The 22590-nt window shown below is 39.3% G+C and overlaps 1 protein-coding gene across 8 annotated transcripts in view; it reads left to right on the top strand.

Moving 5' to 3' along the window:
- The window catches only part of DNM3 (dynamin 3), a 735481-nt gene that overhangs the window by 382402 nt on the left and 330489 nt on the right, over window positions 1-22590 (top strand). For all 8 annotated transcript variants that reach the window (XR_007516879.1, XM_049881209.1, XM_049881210.1 and 5 more), the window contains one exon: window positions 1749-1862. Coding sequence is in view for 7 of the 8 variants with exons in the window: in XM_049881209.1 (XP_049737166.1) it covers window positions 1749-1862 (114 nt within the window). In the remaining variant the exon portion in view is untranslated. The remainder of the gene's footprint in view (window positions 1-1748; window positions 1863-22590) is intronic.

Genomic DNA, 22590 nt, shown 5'->3' with positions numbered 1-22590 from the left:
ATGGTTTCTTTCTTTCTGAAGTAGAGGATAATTTTGAGCAATGGATAGAATTGCCTTAGTCTGGGTCTGAGTGGGGAGCTGTAGGGGGCGGTCTGTAAAAGCCACAGAGTATTAAAAAGGAGAATGGGCACCTGGCAGCTGTGGAGACAGGATATCAAGGGTGCCACGGACTGTAAGTGTGGAGAGAGGCTTAGAAGTTCTATAATGATAAACCAAACCAAACCAAACCAAACCAAACCAAACCCAGTGCCGTCAAGTCAATTCCGACTCATAGTGACCCTATAGGACAGAGTAGAACTTCCCCATAGAGTTTCCAAGGAGATCCTGGCTGATTCAAACTGCTGACCCTTTGGTTAGCAGCCATAGCACTTAACCACTACACCACCGGGGTTTCCTCTATAATGATAAAAAAAAAAAATTTTTTTTTTTGTTTATTCCGAAATATTCCCTGGGATTGGACTTCCTCCTTCAACTAGAAAACATAGTAGCAATATAAAAATGAAATCTGATTATTGGGGTATTTTCATCTTACTTTAGGATTTGACATTCATTATTCATTAATAGAAGCCCTGGCGGTGCAGCAGTTAAGAGCTACAGCGAGCTACAATTGCTAACCAAAGTGTCGGCCATTTGAATCCACCAGCCACTCCTTGGAAACCCTATGGGGCAGTTCTACTCTGTCCTGTAGGGTCACTATGAGTTGGAATTGACTCCATGGCAGTGGGTTTTGTTTTGTTTTTTAATTCATTAATAAGTAATTTTTAAATATTTCAGGATCTCTAGGATATTGAATGATTTAGGTGTGGGACAATTTTTGACATTTAGAACTGTGTCATACAATGTCAGATAGTAATTTTCTGGTTCTATGCCAACAAAAATAATCTGGCATAGAGCAGAAGGTCAGCTATACCATATGGAAAACAGAATCTGATTTTATAACAACTGTGAGAAATACTACATTTTTACTTACTTGCCACTTATAAATAATTTCTGTCAAATCTCAAATCCAAGTTATATTTTAAAATTGAAAAGCTGGTAAAAGGTTTTATGAAGATGCTACATGTTTTATAGCATGGCAAATAACAACCAGAAGTAGATGGATAAATCAAGACCATTAAAAACTATAAACTTTTAACTTTAGCTTATTGTTCCAGCTTTTCCCCTTACTCAGCCTTATTTAGAACTGTTAACAAGAAGCTGATTGGTCGGCTTGAGTTTCTTGTTTTTGCCATTTGCTGGCCAGTCTCTGGTGGAGATCCCAATGAGATGCAAGCCAGGCAAACAAGTGGGCCCATAGGCTGGAAGGGGAGAACAGTGGGTGTGACAGTCTACTGTTAGTGGGCCCGTAGGCTGAAAGGGGAGAACAGTGGGTGTGAGTCTACTGTTATTCATTCAGTCAGCTAGATAAGTACATTTTCCTTGTAGCAGCCCAGCCATAAGTAGGCCTGGCGCAAGCCAACTCATCCTCAGCCTCATGTCGCTCCTGTTATTTTAGTAACTCTGCTTCCACCATCTATATAATTCCACAATTTTGATTGCATTCGTCAGCGGAAGAGACTTCCGTCTGGTCATCTGCACTTTTGGAAGATAAATTATCTCAAATAGCTTAAAAGAAGTTGAGCTTTGGGGGAACAATGCTGTTTTGATTGCAATTTTTATCTTGTTTTTAATGTCAGTTAGTCTAAGACCTGTGTAAAAGTTGACTTATGTTAAACTCAACGTCTCTGCTGATTGCTGCTCTTTCGTAGGTGATTCGCAAGGGCTGGCTAACCATCAGCAACATTGGCATCATGAAAGGGGGCTCCAAGGGATACTGGTTTGTCCTTACCGCTGAAAGCTTGTCCTGGTATAAAGATGATGAGGTAAGCCACAGAGATCGACCGAGTTTTCTTATTAAAGTGTTGCTAATTTTAAATTAATTGGTATGATTGTAATATACAAATCTGAGATACTAGTGGTTACCTTTAAGATTTAGCTTGAGGTGTTCATTTGAAGATGCATTATTTTTTCCTCATAGATTTTTAATTTTACAATGTTTTCTTCACATTTCCTTTCCTCTTTCTTTGTCATCATGTTTGTTTACCTGAAAAAATGGAGTTAGGGGCCAGTGGTTGGAAGCTTCTCTTGTTTATAATAATGTAAAGGTGTTGGTATGATGAAAGAAAACATTCACTAAGTAATGTGTTGAACAGGACCAAGGTACTAAAACATCTTACCAATGAAAATAAGAACAATGATGCAGAGTGAATGATGCATTTTGGGGATCGTTGCTGTGACATCTGTCTCAAATGATAGACTTTGGGAAATGTCCAAATCACTATTCTTCAAGTGAGTCCCAGATAATTGTTTATATAAATTTTTTCTTTGGGAGCTTGAGATCTATGAAAAAGCTTGAATTATGACAGTTAGGACTTTCTGGTTCAAGCTGGATGTTAATAATTTTGGCCCTGTGACTTGCTACTCCTTTCAGCCTGATCCCTCTAAAAGTGCAGAAAGCATCCTATCAGCCTTGCTGGGCCATGACAGTGTTGTAAAAGTGGTACTGCTGAATTTGAGAGGGCATGGATGGAAATTAAACTATGTTTTAGAAATTTTAATAGCTGTGGTCTGACCCAACCGATTTTTGGAGCTTATAATGTAGCATGTAAACATTAGATAAGAATACTGCATGACAGCAAAACTACTTAACAGGTGAGATTGTTCCAATTTTATTTGGCAATAAGGGGCCCGTGGTTCTGGTTGAAAGCCCTCCTGTCTTGGCTTGATAGCTTCTGAAAACTTCTCAAAGTTCCTGTGTCGGTTCTTGAGGGAAAAGTTCCATGTTCATTTCTCAAGTGGTCTGTGTGTTTAATAAATATTGGATGATTGTTTGATTGGCACCCTGTTTTCTGCAATAAGGGAAATCAAATACTATAGAGATGTCTAAACGAAACGTTTGTTCAAAAGTTGATGTTTAAACTTTTATGGCATGTATTTCACTGACCTCAGTCAATAGTGGAATCCTTGTTGCAAAAACCTGAGGGTTAGCAATGGTTTCTTTCCTGTGCTGGCTGCTTGGAAATCTCTGCCCTTCTGTGGGAAGCTCTAATGTTTAAAGGCCACAGCTTCAAGAGCCCTGAGTGCATCCCTAGAGAAAAAATCAGTAGTTTGTCTTCTTTGGTATTCAGTTGCCCTGTGAGGTGTTATCGTAGATACATTTTTGTTCCCAGGAATTTAGAAGATCATTTATGTACATTTCAATACTTAGCAGTGTTTCCCAGTTATTTTAGGGAAAGCATAAGATTTTTGCTGAGGAATCATAATAGTGGTAGCTAATGTTTTACATAAATAATTCTTTTAATCCCCACTGCAACCCTAAGGATAGATAATATTATGATCCCCATTTTTCAGACGAGGAAGCTAAAAATGCCATTTGACAAACTATTTCTATGGGACTCAGTTTCCCCTATTGCAGAACATTTAGTGTCGGTGAAGATAAGTAACTTCCCAAGGTCACATAGCTAGTTGGTGGTAAAGCAGGACTTCAGACCCAGGCTGCCTGGCTTCTGAGCCTATTTCCTGGAAGGAAATTTTTTCTCGAAGAACTACAAATGTGGGTAAGCATGTCAGATGTGCCTGGAGTTGTCCAAGCCAACCTGGTCCCATAGAGGATTTATTAACATGACTTTCAGACATCTCAGCCTTGACTAGTCCTGGGGTAGCTACTGCTGTGGGTAATAAGCCCGTTGGAAGGCACACGATGCTCCCTGAAGGCTAGGAGAAGCCTTGAGAGCTTGATGAGCTCCTGGTTGCCACTCATCTACTTCCTCTGTAGCCTCATTGCTGAAACTCCCTGGCACATACTTGAATGCAATAGAAAATAAAGGTATTCAGTTATAATGAGTGCCCGTGAGCATTTTATTAAAAGTACCTCTGTGGAAAGGCAGTTGAGTGGAGGGGAGGGGAGGGTGGGAGTTACCCTTGAAATAAACTGGAGTGATTTAGGTGAGGAAACTTTAGGAAAAGCTTGTTTGCTCAGTTTAGATCATTTTAACATGGAAAAGAGACCTGGTTTCCACTCTAATGGAACTAGCTAGCACTCATAAACAAGACAAACAATAATATAATTGCAGACATTAAGTGCTCCGGTGAAAGTGAACAGGGCAATGAGCTAGAAAGTGATAAGGGAGGGTCCTTTAGATTGGGAGACTGGAAGAATGTGACATTTGAGCAGTGACTAGAATGATGCACGGTGTGGAAGGAAGGTCTTGTGGGAGAACATTCCAGGCACAGGGACCAGTAAGTGTAAACCCGAGATGGGAACCAAGCAAGAAGCCTGTGGCTGGAAGGTTGTGATCAGAGGTGGGAAGAGGTAGGAGATGAAATCAGAGGGACTTGGTGGGGCCGTGACAGCCATGATGGAGATTTTATGCCAAGTACCACGAAACCTGTGAGAGCTGGAACTCAAAGGGACTGCCTTGTATTTCCAGGTCTCACAAGTTTTCCCTCTCTGACAGGGTGCAGTCTTGCCACTTTTGTAGTGCTCTCTATTACTAGAAAATATTTGTTTGCCTTCTCTGACAGGTTTCTGCCTTACACAGGTTCCAGCTTTCCCAGGTTTTACTTTATAATGGAAAACCATGGGAGTGTTTAAGCCAGGTGTGGCAGGATTGGGTTTATGTGTTAGCAAGATCACTGTGTCTGCTTGGAATGCTGTGTGGGATGGGATGCGTTTGCAGAAGGAGGGAGAGTGGCAAGGATGGAAGAGAGACCAGCTAGGAGACTGTAGCAGTGGTCCAGGCGAGAGGTGATGAGGAACACTCGAGTTCAGGGCAGCTGTGTATGGGAGGAAGCTGGAGGGCCCAGTGCAGCTACACTGCAGTCACCCATTAGCAATTCTGCTCAAGAGATAGTACTGAAAATTTTCAAAATATTAATGCCTGACTGAAGAGTGACCCCCATCTTCAACTTGTCTGTGTGAGTGGAGCATGAAGCCCTCATTCCCCACCGCTGTGGTTCTCTGTTCTGCTCCATTTGCTTCTCTTTCCAGAGCTTCCTGCCACTGCATACTCTTTCTGAGCCAGGGCAAGAAGGGAAGGGGCTGCACTGGTCCTTCCCGTATGCTGCTCACCCACAAATTAGTGTCTGGTCAGAGCCAAGGCTGGAAAGAGGGTGTGGGAAAGGGACCAAAGGAGAAAATGTCAGGAGGAGCCATCCCTCCCTGGCCTCTTAAGTTTGCACCTTGAATACCCATTCTTTAGCAGCAACGTTGTAAATGGTGCTTAGATTCCATAAAGGTCCAGCTACACGTGGATTAAACATGCTTCTGTGGGCAGTCTTGAGGACCCAAAATTTAGAATATTCTTTGGAGAAAATAAACCTGAGTTCTCTTTCAACTTTTTGAACCCGTTTATTGGTAGGTTGAGTACTTATACTTTGTTCCTGTGATATTTGTTTACACCACATCAGTGCCTACATGCTTTGATAATCCAGTTCCATAGCAGTTCACCTTTCTTAGACAAGCAAAAGTGACTCAGGAAATATTATTATGTTAGTTGTAAATTCATTTGTTTATTCAATGATACATTTATATTCAAATTTTCAGAGAGAGTTGTTATTTTTTTTCTGTGTTCTGCCATTCTCCTGCTTTCTTATGTAATTAGATTGGTATGCTTTCATTATAACTTAAATGACGATTTAATAAATAGCATATTATGTCATGCGAGCATGTATATGGTTTAATTTAACTTATGACAAGTTTGTAATAAATCTAAATGGCTTATGAAACATATTTGTGATTCAAAAACAATGGTTCAAACTGTTTTCCACGGGTGCCATTAAGTGGACAAAAGATCCTATAGGCCATATGCTTGTTGCATTGGAAAGGGCTAGATGCTAGAGGTTGTGGATTGCCTATGGCTACCGCCAGTGCTTGAACAGGCACTTCACTTCTTTGAGCCTCAGTCTTCTCATTTATCAAATGGGGTCATTGCTGACCAAATCGCCTTAAGGGGGATTTATTTTGTAGGACTCTAAGAAATCACAAATTAATAAGTGCTCTAATAAACATGAAGATATCATACTGATATTTTTATTCTTACTATTACAAAGACACCAAACTCTCCCACTGTGGTGTCATTCTTTGACTCACATGTCTTCTAATTTCCTAATCATTGTCATTTCCTGTTGTGAGATAGCATAGGAGAGATCTGGGATTTTCAGCGGAGAAGGGTAGGGTTCGGACAGTCAGAGGGAACTTGGATGCCATGATTTCAGCGAGACTTTCCATGCCATCTCCCCTTCAGCCTATGGTTCTCCCATACCTCACCCAAGAGCTAGAGTCGATGGTAATCAAACTGTATGGTTTCCTTTCCAAGCTGGCAGAAAAAATAGTGTGATAACCCTTCATAATAATTTTAAGCAAGAGTTGGCACAATTGTGATAGTAAGTCCCCCAGAATTTTCTCTGTTTTTTTTCTTACCTCGAATGGATCTAGCCACTCTGTCCCTGAATTTTGGATGGATTTATGAACCTCCTCTAACATCTGTGACTGAACTTTTTGAACCAGTGCTCCGTATACCAATTATGTTATTTGTAAAGTTACTGATAGATGAGCTTAATAGAAAGTTTTCCACCTGTGTCCCAGGCAATGCTAAATTTGCACGTCATCCTCAGGGAGTCTTTATAGTAACAGTGTGGTTATGGTAGCCATAATCTAGCTACTTGACTGCATGCTATCCTCTAACATTGCTCCAGGATTAGGGGTTCCTGCAACATACAAAGAAATAGACCACCTTTCACAGGGTCAGACAGTTTATAACTTATCATTGAGGAGATTTCCTCAAGCCTGACCCTCTTTCTAGATCATGCTGTGGTGCCCCAAACTCTGGCATTCCCTATACGAACAACCCTGAGAGCATTTCCAGAGACTGCATGGACCCCGTCTTGGTCTTATCCTTCCAAAGGCATCCTGCCTGTGTGCACACCCCTGTGCCTGTGTGGTCAAGGGGTAGCTGTTTGTGGGTGAGGACAGAGCATGGACATGCAGTCTCCTGTGTCCACACATGGTCCCTTGTGATCTGCCATGGATGATACTCAGGACCTTTAATTTCTGCCAAAATAATAATACAAGGCTATTAGTACTTTACTAAGGATTCAGGAGAAGCAATACAACAATTCAAACATACTCAAATAGAATGTTAGAAACCCCTGTGCATAGAAATTTTAGCTAGTGAACACCCTCCTTAGGTGTCCCTGGAAGCTTTAGCCTGTACTGGCTCAGCCCAACAACAGCACGTTAGCTTCTCTCTTTCTCCTCCCTCTCATCTCTTGCCTTGGCACTGTGCATCCGGATTGTCCCAAACTGAAGGTGCTTCTTGCTCTGTTATATAAAACAGCTCAGCTCTCCTCAGCATTTGGTCCAGCCTCTTCTGCAGGCTCATCTTTGCATATCCAACCTGGTCAAGATGCTCAACCAAACCAAATAGCCTTCTGTGTAACAAAATGCTCTCTCGTTAGGCAGTAATTGTGGTCGTACATAACATTTCCCCAGTTTACTACATCTGCTTCAACTCATGATAGTCGGCTTTCAACCTGAATGATCTTGTCGGTACTGATCATCGTCAACATAATGGTTGACATTTATTATTATAGCCTACCAGACACTGAGCTAAGTCTATTTATTTACATTCTCCATTTTAGAGATGAAGATGGAGGCTCAAACAGAAAGAGTAACGTAGGCAGCCGCTAAGTGTTAGTGCTGTGCGGTTAATTGCCTAAACATTTTTCAACAAATATTTACTGAGCATCTGCTGTGTACCAGGCCCTATCCTCATCACTCATGGTGAAGTGGTCAGCAAGGAATTCATGGTACTCGCCCTCAAGAAAGACTTTTTTTAGTGGAGAAAACATGTGAACAAATAGGAAAACCTATCAGATGCTGATTAGAGGCTATGAAGAAAGTAAAACCAGCAGTATGTTTGACTTAGTGCCTGAGATGGGGGTCATGAGTGGGGAGGCTTTAAACTGGGTGGTCCAAGATGATTTGTGTTGATGCCCCGGGGCAGGATAGAACCTGATGATTTAAGGAACTGAGTTGAGGCCCATGTGACTGGAACCATGAAAGAAAGGGAATGTCACCTCTAAAGACATTGAAGGTTTTGATCTTTATCTTAGGAATGATGAGAAGCCTTTCAAGTTTTTAAGCTGGAGAAGTACATGATCAGAATTCAATTTTTTTTTTTTTCCTTACACCTTGTGAAGGATGAATTGGAGGAGGGCAAAACTGGACAGGGGACTTGTTTGAAAGCTACTGCTATGATCTAGGAGAGAGAGGAACCTGTACATAGATCAAGAGGCAGTCTTTGGAACAGAACAAGGGGATACCTTGTGTTTAAAATCCAGAAAGATGTACATCAGGGTTGTATCCTTTCACCATACCTACCCCTGTCGATATGCTGCTGCAACCACTTTGGAATGATCTTCAGCAAAATTTTGCTTGCGTGTGGTATTAATGATAATGTTTGATAATTTCCACATTCAGTTGGATCACCTTTCTTGGGAATAGGCATAAATATGGATCTCTTTCGGTGGGTTGGCCATTAGCTGTCTTCAAAATTTCTTGGCACAGATGAGTGAGCACTTCCAGCACTGTGTCTGTTCGTTGAAACATCTCAATTGATATTCCATCAATTCCTGGAATCTTATTTTTCGCCAATGCCTTCAGTGGAGCTTGGACTTCTTCCTTTAGTACCATCGGTTCCTGATCATATGCCACCGCCTGAAATGGTTGAACGTCGACTAATTCTTTTTGTTATAATGACTCTGTGTATTCCTTCCATCTTCAGAAATATGATAGTTTGGGCTAACGTGGTTTGATGACAATTGATAGAAATGGATGGATTTAAGAGAATTTCTAGAAGGCGAAAATTGATGTAACAATTATCACACTTGCTAAGTATTGGATGGGTGTGTAAGTTTCTGCTAAACTGTAAGCCTCTTGAGACCATAAGCCATTGTGTTATCCATTGTTCCACCACCACTGGACACAACACTGAAAAAAAAAAAAAAAACTTTTTTTTTTTTTTTTTTTTACTGATAGGAGACACTAAATATTGGTTGAGCAAATATATGATTGAACAACTAAGCAAATGATGCCAATTCATCATGTCCTAGTGTCTCAAGTGCCTAAATGAAATTACTAAATTAAAAAGAAAATTACTATTACAGATAAAATATGTTAAAATTTTCTTAATTTGGAGATTAGTGGGTTGTTTTTTCTTCTTCTGATTTTATAAATTTGACTTCCTACATTGAAGATTATTTAACCAGAAAATTAATTTCACATTGCTGCTTGGTGCAAACGGTTTACACTCGACTGATAACATAAAGGTTGGAGTTTCGAACGCACCTACTGGTGCCACAGAAGAAAGTCCTGGAGATATGCTTTTGTAAAGATTACATCAAAAAAAAAAAAGTACTGTGGAGAACAGTTCTGCTCTGTCACACATGGGGTCACTATGAGTTGGAATTGACAGCAATTTTTTTTTCATACATTGTGAATGTATCTTGCACATTTCTTGGGAGGAATTTAGAAAAGGTCAAGGTGTGGAGATAAAAAGAAAACTGTCATTTCACAACCTAATCTTGTAGATTGAGTCTTGTGCCATTAACATAACTGCTACTAATCCCACCTCATTAACATAATAGATGTAGGATTTGCAACACATAGGAAAATCACATCAGATGATGAAATGGTGGACAGTCACACAATACTGGGAATCATGGACTAGCCAAGCTGACACATGTATTTTTGGGGGACACAATTTAATCCATAACAGAAATGTTTTATAATATGTATATATACACACATGCTTCACTGATTTTGCTTCTCTACAGAACCCAGCCTGAGACAAAGTCTTGCCATCCACGCTTCTAAGGAGCATTCTGGCTGTATCTCTTCCAAGACAGATTTGCTTGTTCTTCTGGCAGTCCAAAAATTTTTGGCAGCACCATAATTCAAAGGCTTCAGTTCTTCCTTATTATAATAAGGTCTTCCTTATTCATTGTCCAGCTTTCTCATGCACTTCGGGTAACTAAAAATTCCATAGCTAGGGTCAGTCTTACTTTAGGCCTCAAAGTGACATCTATGCTTTTTAACACTTTAAAGAGGCCTCTTGCAGCAACATCATGATAAACGGAGAAAAGATTGGAGTTGTCCAGGATTTCATTTTACTTGGATCCACAAGCAACACCCAGCAGTCAGGAAATCAAAAGACACATTGTACTGGGCAAATCTGCTGCAAAGGACCTCTTTAAAGTGTTGAAAAGCAAAGATGTCACCTTGAAGACTAAGGTGCACCTGACCCAAGCCGTGGTATTTTCCATCTCATCATATGTATGTGAAAGCTGGACAATTAATAAGGAAGACCGAAGAAGAATCAACGCCTTTGAATTGTGGTGTTGGCAAAGCATATTGAATATACTGTGGACTGCCAAAAGAATGAACAAATCTGTCTTGGAAGAAGTACAACCAGAATGCTCCTTGGAAGCAAGGATGGCAAGACTGCGTCTTACATACTTGGACATGTTGTCAGGAGGGATCAGTCCCTAAGGAAGAACATCATGCTTGGTAAAGTACAGTGTCAGCGGAAAAGAGGAAGACCCCCAAGGAGATGGATTGACACAGTGGCTGGAACAATGGGCTCAAGCATAGCATCAATTGTAGGGATGGCGCGGGACCGGGCAGTGTTTTGTTCTGTTGTGCATGGGGTCACTACGAATTGGAACCAACTTGACAGCACCTAACAACAATAACTTGCAGCAGACTTGCCTAATGTAATATGTAATTTGGTTTCTTGACTACGCTTTCCATGGGTGTTGATTATGAATTCAAGTAAAATGATATCCTTCACAACTCCAATCTTTTCTCCATTTATCATGATGTTGTTTATTGGTCCAGGTGTGAGGGTTTTTATTTTCTTTACGTTGAGGTATAATCCATACTGAAGGCTGTAATCTTTGATCTTCAACAGTAAGTGCTTCAAGTCCCCTTCACTTTCAGCAAGCAAGGCTGTGTCTTCTGCATATCACAGATTGTTAACGAGTCTTCCATCAATCCTGATGCCAAATTCTTCACATAGTCCAGGTTCTCCAATTATTTGCTCAGCATAGAGATTGAATAACTATGGTGAAAGGATACAACCGTGACACTCACCTTTCCTGATTTGAACCATGCATTATCCCTTTGTTTTGTTTCAGTGACTGCCTATTGGTCTATTAACAGGTTCCATATGAGCACAATTAAGTGTTCTGAATTCCCATTCTTTGCAATGTTATTCATAATTTGTTTGATTCACACAGTCGAATGCCTTTGCGTAGTTGATGAAACACAGGCAAACATCTTTCTGGTATTCTCTGCTTTCAGCCAAGATCCATCTGATCTGAGCAATGATATCCCTCATTCCATATCCTCTTCTGAATCCAGCTTGAGTTTCTGGCAGTTCCCTATCGATGTTCTGCTGCAACTGTTTTGAATTATCTTCAGCAAAATTTTACTTGTATGTGATATTAATGATATTATTTCATAGTTTCTGCATTCTTTTGGATCACTATTCTTTGGAATGCACACAAATATGGATCTTTTCCAGTCAGCTGGCCAAAATTTCCAAATTTCTTAACATAGACGAGTGAGTACTTCCAGCATTGCATCTCTTTGTTGAAACATCTCAATGGGTATTTCCTGCATTCCTGGATGCTTGTTTTTCAACAATGCCGTCAGTGCAGCTGGAACTTCTTCCTTCAGCACCATGGGTTCTTTATCATATGCTACCTCATGAAACGGTTGAACCTTGACCAGGTCTTTTTGGGGCAGTTACTCTGTGTATCCTTTCCATCTTCTTTTGATCCCGCCTATGTTGCCCGTAGAATCCTTCAACATTGCAACTTGAGGATTGAATTTTTCCTTTGGTTCTTTGAGCTTGAGAAATGCCAAGCATGTTCTTCCCTTTTGGTTTTCTCACTACAGGTCTTCGTACATTTCTTTATAATACTTTACTTTGTCTTCAGCTGACCTTTGAAATCTACTGTTCCTTTACTTCATCATTTTTTCATTTTCCTTTAGCTACTCTACATTCCAGAGCAAATTTCAGAGTCCCTCTGACATCCATTTTGGTCTTTCCTTTTTTCCCATCTTTTTTATGATCTTTTGGTTTCTTTGTGTATGATGTCCTTGATGTCATCCCGCAACTCACCTAGCCTTTGGTCATTAGTGTTCAAAGCTTCAAATCTGTTCTTGACATGGTCTCTAAATTAAGGTAGGATATACTCCAAGTCATATTTTGGCTCTCGTGCACTTGTATTAATTTTTTTCAGCTTCAGTTTCAATTTCCATATGAGCAATTGATGATCTATTCCTGCAGTAGGTCCATCGCCTTGTTCTGACTGATGATATTGAGCATCTCCATCATTTCTTTCCATAAATATAGCCAATTTGATTCCTCTGTATTATCTCTGGTGAGGTCCATGTGTATAGCTGCCATTCATGTTGTCAAAAAAAGATATTTGCAATGAATAAGTCATTGGTCTTGCAAAATTCCATCCTATGGTATCTGGCATTGTTCCTAACACCTAGGACATATTTTCCAGCTACCAATACTTCATCATTTCCAAATTTCTCATTCCAATCACCAGTAATTATCAATGCATCTTAATTACATGTTTAATCAATTTCACATTGCAGAAATTCTTAAAAATCTTCAATTTCACAACAGTCAATATCAAAACACATAAAGAAGCAGACCATGATTGCTGATAAAAGCTCTCAAAATAAATAATCAAGGAATCTTATGGTTGAAGGTGCCTTCCTGGAATTACCAGATGCAGAATGCAAAAGATTAACATACAGAACTCTTCAAGACATCAAGAATGAGATAAGGAAGGAGATCAGGCAATACGTAGAACAAGCCAAGGGACACACAGATAAAGCAGTTGAAGAAATCAAAAAGGTTATTCAAGAACATAATGGAAAATTTACTAAGCTGCAAGAATCCATACAGAGACAGCAACCAGAAATTCAGAAGATTAGCAGTAAAATTACAGAATTAGACAACTCAATAGAAAGTCAGAGGAGCAGAACTGAGGAAGTGGAAAGCAGAATTGGTGAGACTGAAAATAAAGCACTTCACACCAATATATTTGAAGAAAAATCAGATAAAAGAATTAAAAAAAATTAAGAAACCCTAAGAATCATGTGGGGCTCTATAAGAGAAATAACCTACAAGTGACTGGAGTACCAGAACAGGGAGGGATAACAGAAAATACAGAGAGAATTGTTGAAAATTTGTTGGCAGAAAACTTCCCTGATATCTTGAAAGGTGAGAAAGTATCTATCCAAGATGCTCATCGAACTCCACATAAGGTAAGTCTTAAAAGAAAGCCACCAAGACATATAATCAAACTTGCCAAAACCAAAGATAGAGAATTTTAAGAGCAGCTAGGGATAAACGAAAAGTCACCTACAAAGGAGAATCAATAAGAATAGGCTCAGGCTACTCAGCAGAAACCATGCAGGCAAGAAGGCAATGAGATGACTTATATAAAGCATTGAAGGAAAAAAGTAGCCAGCCAAGAATCATATATCCAGCAAAACAGTCTCTCAAATATGAAGGTGAAATTAGGACATTTCCAGATAAACAGAAGTTTTGAGAATTCGTAAAAACCAAACCAAAACTACAAGAAATATTACAGGGAGTTCTCTGGTTAGAAAATCAATACTATCAGATGTCAACCCAAGACTAGAACACAGGGCAGAGCAGCCAGATGTCAACCCAGAGAGGGAAATCACAAAAATAAATCAAGGTTAAAAAAATGCTCAAAACAAGGAAGCAGCAATGTCATTATGTAAAAGAAGACAACATTAAAACAATAAAGAGGGGAAATGTAGTCATAGACCTTTCATATGGAGAGGACAAGGTGATATAAAGAAACAAAAGTTAGGTTTAAACATAGAAAAATAGGGGTAAATATTAAGGTAACCACAAAGGAGACTAACAATCCTACTCATCAAAATAAAATACAAGAAAAAAATAGAGACTCAGCAGAAACAAAATCAATAAAAACGAATATGAGGAAAAGACAATATATAAAGATAAACTACTCAGCACAAAAATTAAGTGGGAAAAAGAAACTGCCAACAACACACAAAAAAAGACATCAAAATGATAGCACGAAACTCATATCTATCTGTAGTTACACTGAATGTAAATGGACTAAGTGCACAGAGAGTGGCAGAATTGGTAGAAAAGCATGATTCGCCTATATGCTGCCTACAAGAGACACACCTTAGACTTAGAGACACAAACAAACTAAAAAAGGATGGAAAAAAATATATCAAGCAAACAACAATCAAAAAGCAGGAGTGGCAATATTAATTTCTGACAAAATAGACTTTAAAGTTAAATCCACCATAAAAGATAAGGAAGGACACTATATAATGATTAAAGGACAATATACCAGGAGTATATAACCTTACTAAATATTTATGCACGCAATGACAGGGCTGCAAGATATATAAAATAAATTCTAACGGCATTGAAAAGTGAGATAGACAGCTCCACGACTATAGTAGGAGACATCAAAGCACCACTTTCAGTGAAGGACAGGACATCCAGAAAGAAGCTGAATAAAGACACGGAAGATCTAAGTGCCACAATCAACCAACTTGACCTCATAGATATATACAGAGCACTCCACCCAACAGCAGCCAAGCATACTTTCTTTTCTAGTGTACATGGAACATTCTCTAGAATATACCATATATTAGGTCATAAAGCAAACCTTAGCAGAATCCAAAACACTGAAATATTACAAAGCATTTTCTCTGACCATAAGGCCATAAAAGTAGAAATCAATAACAGAAAAAGCAGGGAAAATAAATTAAACACTTGGAAACTAAACAATACCCTGCTCAAAAACAGCTGGGTTATAGGAGACATTAAGGATGGAATAAAGAAATTTATAGAATCCAATGAGAATGAAAACAATTCCTATCAGAACTTTTAGGACACAACGAAAGCAGTGCTCAGAGGTCAATTTATATCAATAAATGCACACATACAAAGAAAGGGCCAAAATCAAAGAATTATCCCCAGAACCTGAACAAATAGGAAGAAAGCAACAAAAGAAACCCTCAGGCACCAGAAGAAAGCAAATAATAAAAATTAGAGCAGAATGAAATGAAATAGAGAACAGAAAAACAATTGAAAGAATTACCCAAATTGAAAGAATTAACAAGACCAAAAGCTGGTTCTTTGAAAAAATTAACAAAATTGGTAAACCATTGGCCATCTGACAAAAGAAATACAGGAAAGAAGCAAATAACCCAAATAAGAAATGAGATGGGTGATATTACAACAGACCCAACTGAAATTAAAAGAATCATATTAGGTTATTATGAAAAAGTATACTGAACAAATTTGAACCTAGAAGAAAAGGATGAATTTCTAGAAACACACTACCTACCTAAACTAACACAAAAAGAGGTAGAGCAACTAAATAGACCCATAACAAAAGAAGAGGTTGAAAAGGTAATCAAAAACTACCCCCCCAAAAAAGCTCTGGCCCGGATGGCTTCTCTGCTGAGTTCTACCAAACTTTCAGAGAAGAGGTAACACCACTACTACTAAAGGTATTTCAGAGCATAGAAAAGAACAGAATACTCCCAAACTCATTCTATGAAGCCAGCATATCCCTGATACCAAAACCAGGTAAAGGCACCGCAAAAAAAAGAAAATTACGTACTATATCCCTCATAAACTTAAATGCAAAAATCCTCAACAAAATCCTAACCAATAGAATTCAACAACATATCAAAAAAATAATTCACCGTGACCACGTGGGATTCATACCAGTTATGCAGAGTGGTTCAACATTAGAAAAACAATTAATGTAATCCATCATATAAATAAAACGAAAGAACCACATGATCTTATCAATTGGTGCAGAAAAGGCATTTGACAAAGTTCAACACCCATTCATGACAAAAACTCTCAGCAAAATAGGAATAGAAGGAAAATTCCTCAACATAATAAAGAGCATTTATACAAAGCCAAGAGCCAACATCATCCTAAATGGAGCGAGTCTGAAAGCATTCCCCTTGAGACTGGGAACCAGACAAGGATGGCCTTTATCACCACTCTTATTCAGCATTGTGCTGGAGGTCCTAGCCAGGGCAATTAGGCTAGATAAAGAAATAAAGGGCATCCGGATTGGCAAGGAAGAAGGGAAAGTATCCCTGTTTGCAGATGACATGATCTTATACACAGAAATCCCTAAAGAATCCTCTTAAAAACTACTAAAACTAATAGAAGAGTTCAGTGGAGTATCAGGATACAAGATAAACATAAAGAAATCAGTTGGATTCCTCTACACCAACAAAAAGAAAATCGAAGAGAAAATCTCCAAAGCAATACCGTTTACAGTAATCCCCAAGAAGATAAAATACTTAGGAATAAATCTAACCAGAGACGTAAAAGACCTACGCAAAGACAACTCCAAGACGCTACTGCAAGAAACCAAAAGAAACCTACATAAGTGGAAAAACATACTTTGCTCATGGGTAGGAAGACTTAAGATTGTAAGAATTGTCTATTCTACCAAAATCGATCTGTAGATACAATGCAATTCTGATCCAAATTCCAGTGACAGTTTTTAATGAGATGGAGAAACAAATCACGAACTTCATATGGAAAGGAAAGAGGCCCTGGATAAGTAAAGCATTACTGAAAAAGAACTAAGTGGGAGGCCTCACTTTACCTGATTTTAGAACCTATTATACCGCCACAGTAGTCAAAACAGCCTCGTACTGGTACAACAACAGGCACATAGACCAATGCAACAGAATTGAGAATCCAGACATAAATCCATCCACATATGTGTAGCTGATATTTGGCAAAGGCCTAAAGTCAGTTAAATGGGGAAAAGACAGTCTGTTAATAGACATTCGTTAAAAATGGCGCTGGCATAACTGGATATCTTTTTGCAAAAAAAGGAAACAAGACTTATACCTCACGCCATGCACAAAAACTAACTCAAAATGGATCAAAGATCTAAATATAAAATCTAAAATGATAAATATCATGGAAGAAAAAATAGGGACAATGCTAAGACCCCTAATACATGGCATGAACAGTATACAAAACATTACTAACAATGCACAACTCCAGAAGAGAAACTAGATAAGTGGGCGCTCCTAAAAATCAAACACCTATGCTCATCCAAAGACTTCACCAAAAGAGTAAAAAGATTACATACAGACTGGGAAAAAGTTTTTAGCTATGACATTTCCGATCAGTGCCTGATCTCTAAAATCTACATGATACTGCAAAAACTCAGCTACAAAAAGACAACCCACTTAAAAAATGGACAAAAGATATGAACAGAAACTTCACTAAAGAAGACATTCAGGTAGCTAACAGATACATGAGGAAATGCTCACCATCATTAGCCATTAGAGAAATGCAAATCAAAACTACAATGAGATTCTATCTCACTCCAACAAGGCTGGCATTAATCCAAAAAACACAAAATAATCAATGTTGGAGAAGTTGTGGAGAGTCTGGAACACTTCTACACTGCTGGTGGGAATGTACAATGGTACTACTTTGGAAATTGATTTGGCACTTCCTTAAAAAGCTTTTTTTTTTTTTAAAAAAAAAAAAAAAAGCTGGAAATAGAACTACCATATGATCCAGCAATCCCACTCCTTGGAATATATCCTAGAGAAATAAGAGCCTTTACACGGACACATATATGCACACCCATGTTCATTGCAGCACTGTTTACAATAGCAAAAAGATGGAAGCAACCAAGGTGCCCATCAATGGATCAATGAATAAATTGTGGTGTATTCACACAATGGAATACTATGCGTCGATAAAGAACAGTGAGGAATCTGTGAAACATTTCATAACATGGAGCAACCTGAAAGGCATTATGCTGAGTGAAATTAGTCAGTTGCAAAAGGACAAATATTGTATAAGACCACTATTATAGGAACTCGAGACATAGTTTAAACAGAGAAGAAAATATTCTTTGATGGATACAAGAGTGGGAAGGGAGGGAGGCAGAGGGGTATTCACTAATTAGATAGTAGATAAGAACTACTATAGGTGACGGGAAAGACAACACACAATACAGGGGAGGTCAGCACAACTGGACTAAACCAAAAGCAAATAAGTTTCCTGAATAAACCACATGCTTCGAAAGCCAGCGTAGTAGGGGCACAGGTTTGGGAACTATGGTTTCAGGGAACATCTAAGTCAATTGGCATAATAAAATCTATTAAGAAAACATTCTGCATCCCACTTTGGAGAGTGGCATCTGGGGTCTTAAACGCTAGCAAATGGCCATCTAAGATGCATCAATTGGTCTCAACCCACCTCGAACAAAGGAGAATGAAGCGCGTCAAAGATACACGGTAATTATGAGCCCAAGAGACAGAAAGGGCCACATAATCCAGAGACTACATCAGCTTGAGACCAGAAGAACTAGATGGTGCTCGGCTACAACTGATGATGGCCCTGGCAGAGAACACAGCAGAAAACCCCTGAGGGAGCAAGAGAGCAGTAGGATAAAAAAAAAAAAAGATACAGACCCCAAATTCTTGTAAAAAGATTAGACTTAACGGTCTGACTGAGTGTAGAAGGACCCTGGAAGTCATGGTCCTCAGACCTTCTGTTAGCCCAACAGGAACCATTCCCAAGGCCAACTCTTCAGACAGGGATTGGACTGGACCATAGGATAGAATGTGATACTGGTGAAGAGTGAGCTTCTTGGATCAAGTAGACACAGGAGACTATGTGGGGAGCTCCTGTCTGAAGGGGATATGAGAGGGCAGAAGGGGTTAGAAGCTGGCTGAATGGACATGAAAATAGAGTGGAGAGAAGGAGTGTGCTCTCTCACTAGGGGGAGGGCAACTAGGAGTGTATAGCAAGGAGTATATAAATTTTTGTATGAGAGGCTGACTTGATTTGTAACCTTTCACTTAAAGCACAATAAAAATTAAAAAAAAAAAAAGGAAGAAGAGGGCTAGAGGGGTACTAGCCCGAAAGCTGGGCATAGGCAACTGCTTAAAAAAAAAAAAAAAAAGGTGGAAATTTGATGGAAGAGAGCTGCTTTAAAGGAACATTTTTTTTTTGAACTTTTGTTGTATCATGTACAATGTATTTCTCTCTAATTTCACTCCTCTTGGGGTTGGATTTGTGAGTGTTTCAGACACAACAATGATGCATAAGACAGGCCTCAAGGTGCGAGCAAGGTGAGACTTGGAGGCCCAGTTACACTTTTGAGGGCAATGGATATAAACAGGAACAATGCAAATGGATTCTAAGAAGTACCCAAATCATTGAAGATCATAGAAGTGATGACGGTAATGGTGTTTGTGGGAAGGATGGCACCTTGAGCTACACTCCAAAGACAATAGATCTGGGGAAAAAAATGATAGGAATAATAAACGTAGTTCACTTTTTGTTGGCCTTAATGGTTGATACATACCCACCACCCGCTGCCGTCGAGTCGATTCCGACTCATAGCAACCCACAGATAAGTCTGAGTAATAGTTGTATTAACTGGCCTTCCTTGCAGGCATATAGATGTTACACTGACAATGCTATACACCAGGATAGGTCTTGAAACGTTCTTTTTGGTGAAGAACGTGAAGCCATTTCTCTTCACCTCATCATTCCTAGCACAGTGGACCATATGATTGTCTGTATCAGAATGGCCAACATTGGTCCATTTCAGCTTACTAATGCCTAGGATATCAGTCTTTATGCATTACATTCCATTTTTGACAACTTCCAATTTTCCTAGATGCGTACTTTGTACGTTCCATGTTCTGATTATTAATGGATGTTTGCAGCTGTTTCTTCTCATTTTGAGTCACGCCACATCAGCAAATGAAGGTCCCGGAAGCATTACTCCGTCTATGTCATTAAGGTCAGCCTACTTTTTTTTTTTTTTTACTTTGAGGAGGCAGCCCTTCCTCAGTTGTATTTTGAGCCCCTTCCAACCTGAGGGGCTTGTCTTCCGTTAGTGTATCAGACAATGTTACACTGCTATTCATAAGGTTTCACTGGCCATTTTTTTATAAGTAGATTGCCAGGTCCTTCATCCTTATCTGTCTCAGTCTGGAAGCTCCACTGAAAGCTGTCCACCATGGGTGACCCTGCTGATATTTGAAATATCAGTGGCATAGCTTCAGGCATCACAGCTACATGCAAGTCACCACAGTACAACAAATCGACAGACGAGTAGTGGTTCCTATATATTTGTTGTTGTTGTTATTAGGTGTCGTCGAGTTGTTTTTTACTCCTAGCGACACTAGGCACAACAGAACAAAACACTGCCTGGTTCTGTGCCATCCTTACAATTGTCGTTATGCTTAAGCCCATTGTTGCAGCCACTGTGTCAATCCATCTTTTGGAGAGTCTTCCTCTTTTTCGTTGACCTTCTACTTTACCAAGCATGATGTCCTTCTCAGGGGCCGATCCCTCCTGACAACATGTCCAACATGTATGTGAGGCACAGTCTCACCATCCTTGCTTCCAAGGAGCATTCTGGTTGCACTTCGTCCAAGACAGATTTGTTTGTTCTTTTGGCAGTCCATGGTATAGTCGATATTCTTTGCCAATGCCACAATTCGAAGGTGTCAATTCTTTTTTGGTCTTCCTTATTCATTGTCCACCTTTTGCAAGCGTGGTGTTTTGATTGAAAACACTATGGCTTGGGTCAGGCACACCTTAGTCCTCAGGGTGACATCTTTGCTTTTTAATACTTTACAGAGATCTCTTGCAGCTGATTGCCCAATGCAATTCATCTTTTGATTTCTTGACTGCTGCTTCCATGGGTGTTGATTATGGATCCAAGTGAAATGAAATCCTTGACAACTTCAGTCTTTTCTCCGTTTATCATGATGTTGCTCATTGGCCCAGGTGTGAGGATTTTTGTTTTCTTTATGCTGAGGTATAATCCATACTGAAGGCTGTGGTCTTTGATCTTCATCAGTAAGTGCTTCAAGTCCTCTTCACTCTCAGCAAGCAAGGTTGTGTTATCTGCATAACGCAGGTTGTTAATGAGTCTTCCTCCAGTCATAATTCCCTGTTCTTCATATAGTCCAGCTTCTCGGAGTATTTCCTCAACATACAGATTGAATAGGTATGGTGAAAGGATACAACCCTGGAGCATACTTTTCCTGACTTTAAACCTTGCAGTATCCCTTTGTTGTGTTCAAACAACTGCTTCTTGATCCATGTATAGATTCCTCATGAATACAATCAGATGTTCTGGAATTCCAATTCTCTGCAATGTTGTCCATAATTTGCTATGATCCACACAGTCGAATGCCTTTGCATAGTCAGTCAAACACAGGTGAACATCTTTCTGGTATTCTCTGCTTTCAGCCAGGATCCATCTTACATCAGCAATGATATCCCTGGTTCCACGTCCTCTTCTAAATCCAATGTGAATTTCTGGCAGTTCTCTGTTGATATACTGCTGCAGCCACTTTTGAATGATCTTCATCAAAATTTTGCTTGCAAATGATATTGTTTGATAATTTCCTCATTCGGTTGGATCACCTTTCTTGAGAATAGGCATAAATATGTATCTCTTCCAGTCAGTTGGCCAGGTAGCTATCTTCAAAATTTCTTCACATAGACAAGTGGGCACTTCCAGTGCTGCATCCATTTGTTGAAACATCTCAATTGGTAGTCTGTCAATTCCCAAAGCCTTGTTTTTTGCCAGTGCCCCAATTTTTTCAGTAGCAACTTGGACTTCTTCCTTTAGTGCCATCGATTCCTGACCATATGTTACCTCCTGATACAGTTGAATGTCAACCAATTTTTTTTGGTATAGTGACTCTGTGTTTTCCTTCCATGTTCTTTTAATGCTTCCTGCAGTATTGCAACTCATAGAATCCTTCAGTATTGCAACTTGAGACTTGAATTTTTTCTTCAGTTCTTTCAGCGTGAGAAATGCTGAGCATGCTCTTCCTTTTTGGTTTTCTATCTCTAGGTCTTTGCACATGTCATCATAATACTTTACTTTGTCTTCTTGAGCTGCCCTTTGATATCTTCTTTTCAGCTCTTTTACTTCATCATTTTTTTCCTTTTGCTTTAGCTACTCAACGTTCAAGAGTAAATTTCATAGTCTTTTCTGACATCCATTTAGATCTTTTCTTTCTCTCCTGTCTTTTTAATGACCCCTTGCTTTCTTCGTGTAGGATGTTCTTGATGTCATTCCACAACTTGTCTGGTCTTCGGTCATTAGTATTCAATGTGTCAAATCTGTTCCTGAGTTGGTCTCTAAATTCAGGTGGAATATACTCAAGTTCGTACTTTGGATCTCATGGACTTGTTCTAATTTTCTTTAGCTTCAACTTAAACTTGCTTATGAATAATTGATGGTCTGATCCACAGTCGGTGCCCGGCTTTGTTCTGACTGATGGTGTTGAGCTTTTCAATCGTCTCTTTCCAAACATGTAGTTGATTTGATTCCTGTGTATTCCATCTGGTGACGTCCATGTGTATAGTCACTGTTTATGTTGGTGAAAAA

The sequence above is a fragment of the Elephas maximus genome, chromosome 3 (assembly GCF_024166365.1).
Source record: "Elephas maximus indicus isolate mEleMax1 chromosome 3, mEleMax1 primary haplotype, whole genome shotgun sequence".
In the NCBI taxonomy this organism is placed as follows: domain Eukaryota; kingdom Metazoa; phylum Chordata; class Mammalia; order Proboscidea; family Elephantidae; genus Elephas; species Elephas maximus.
Note: the sequence above shows the minus strand (reverse complement) of the source record. Positions and strands in the feature narration are given on the sequence as shown.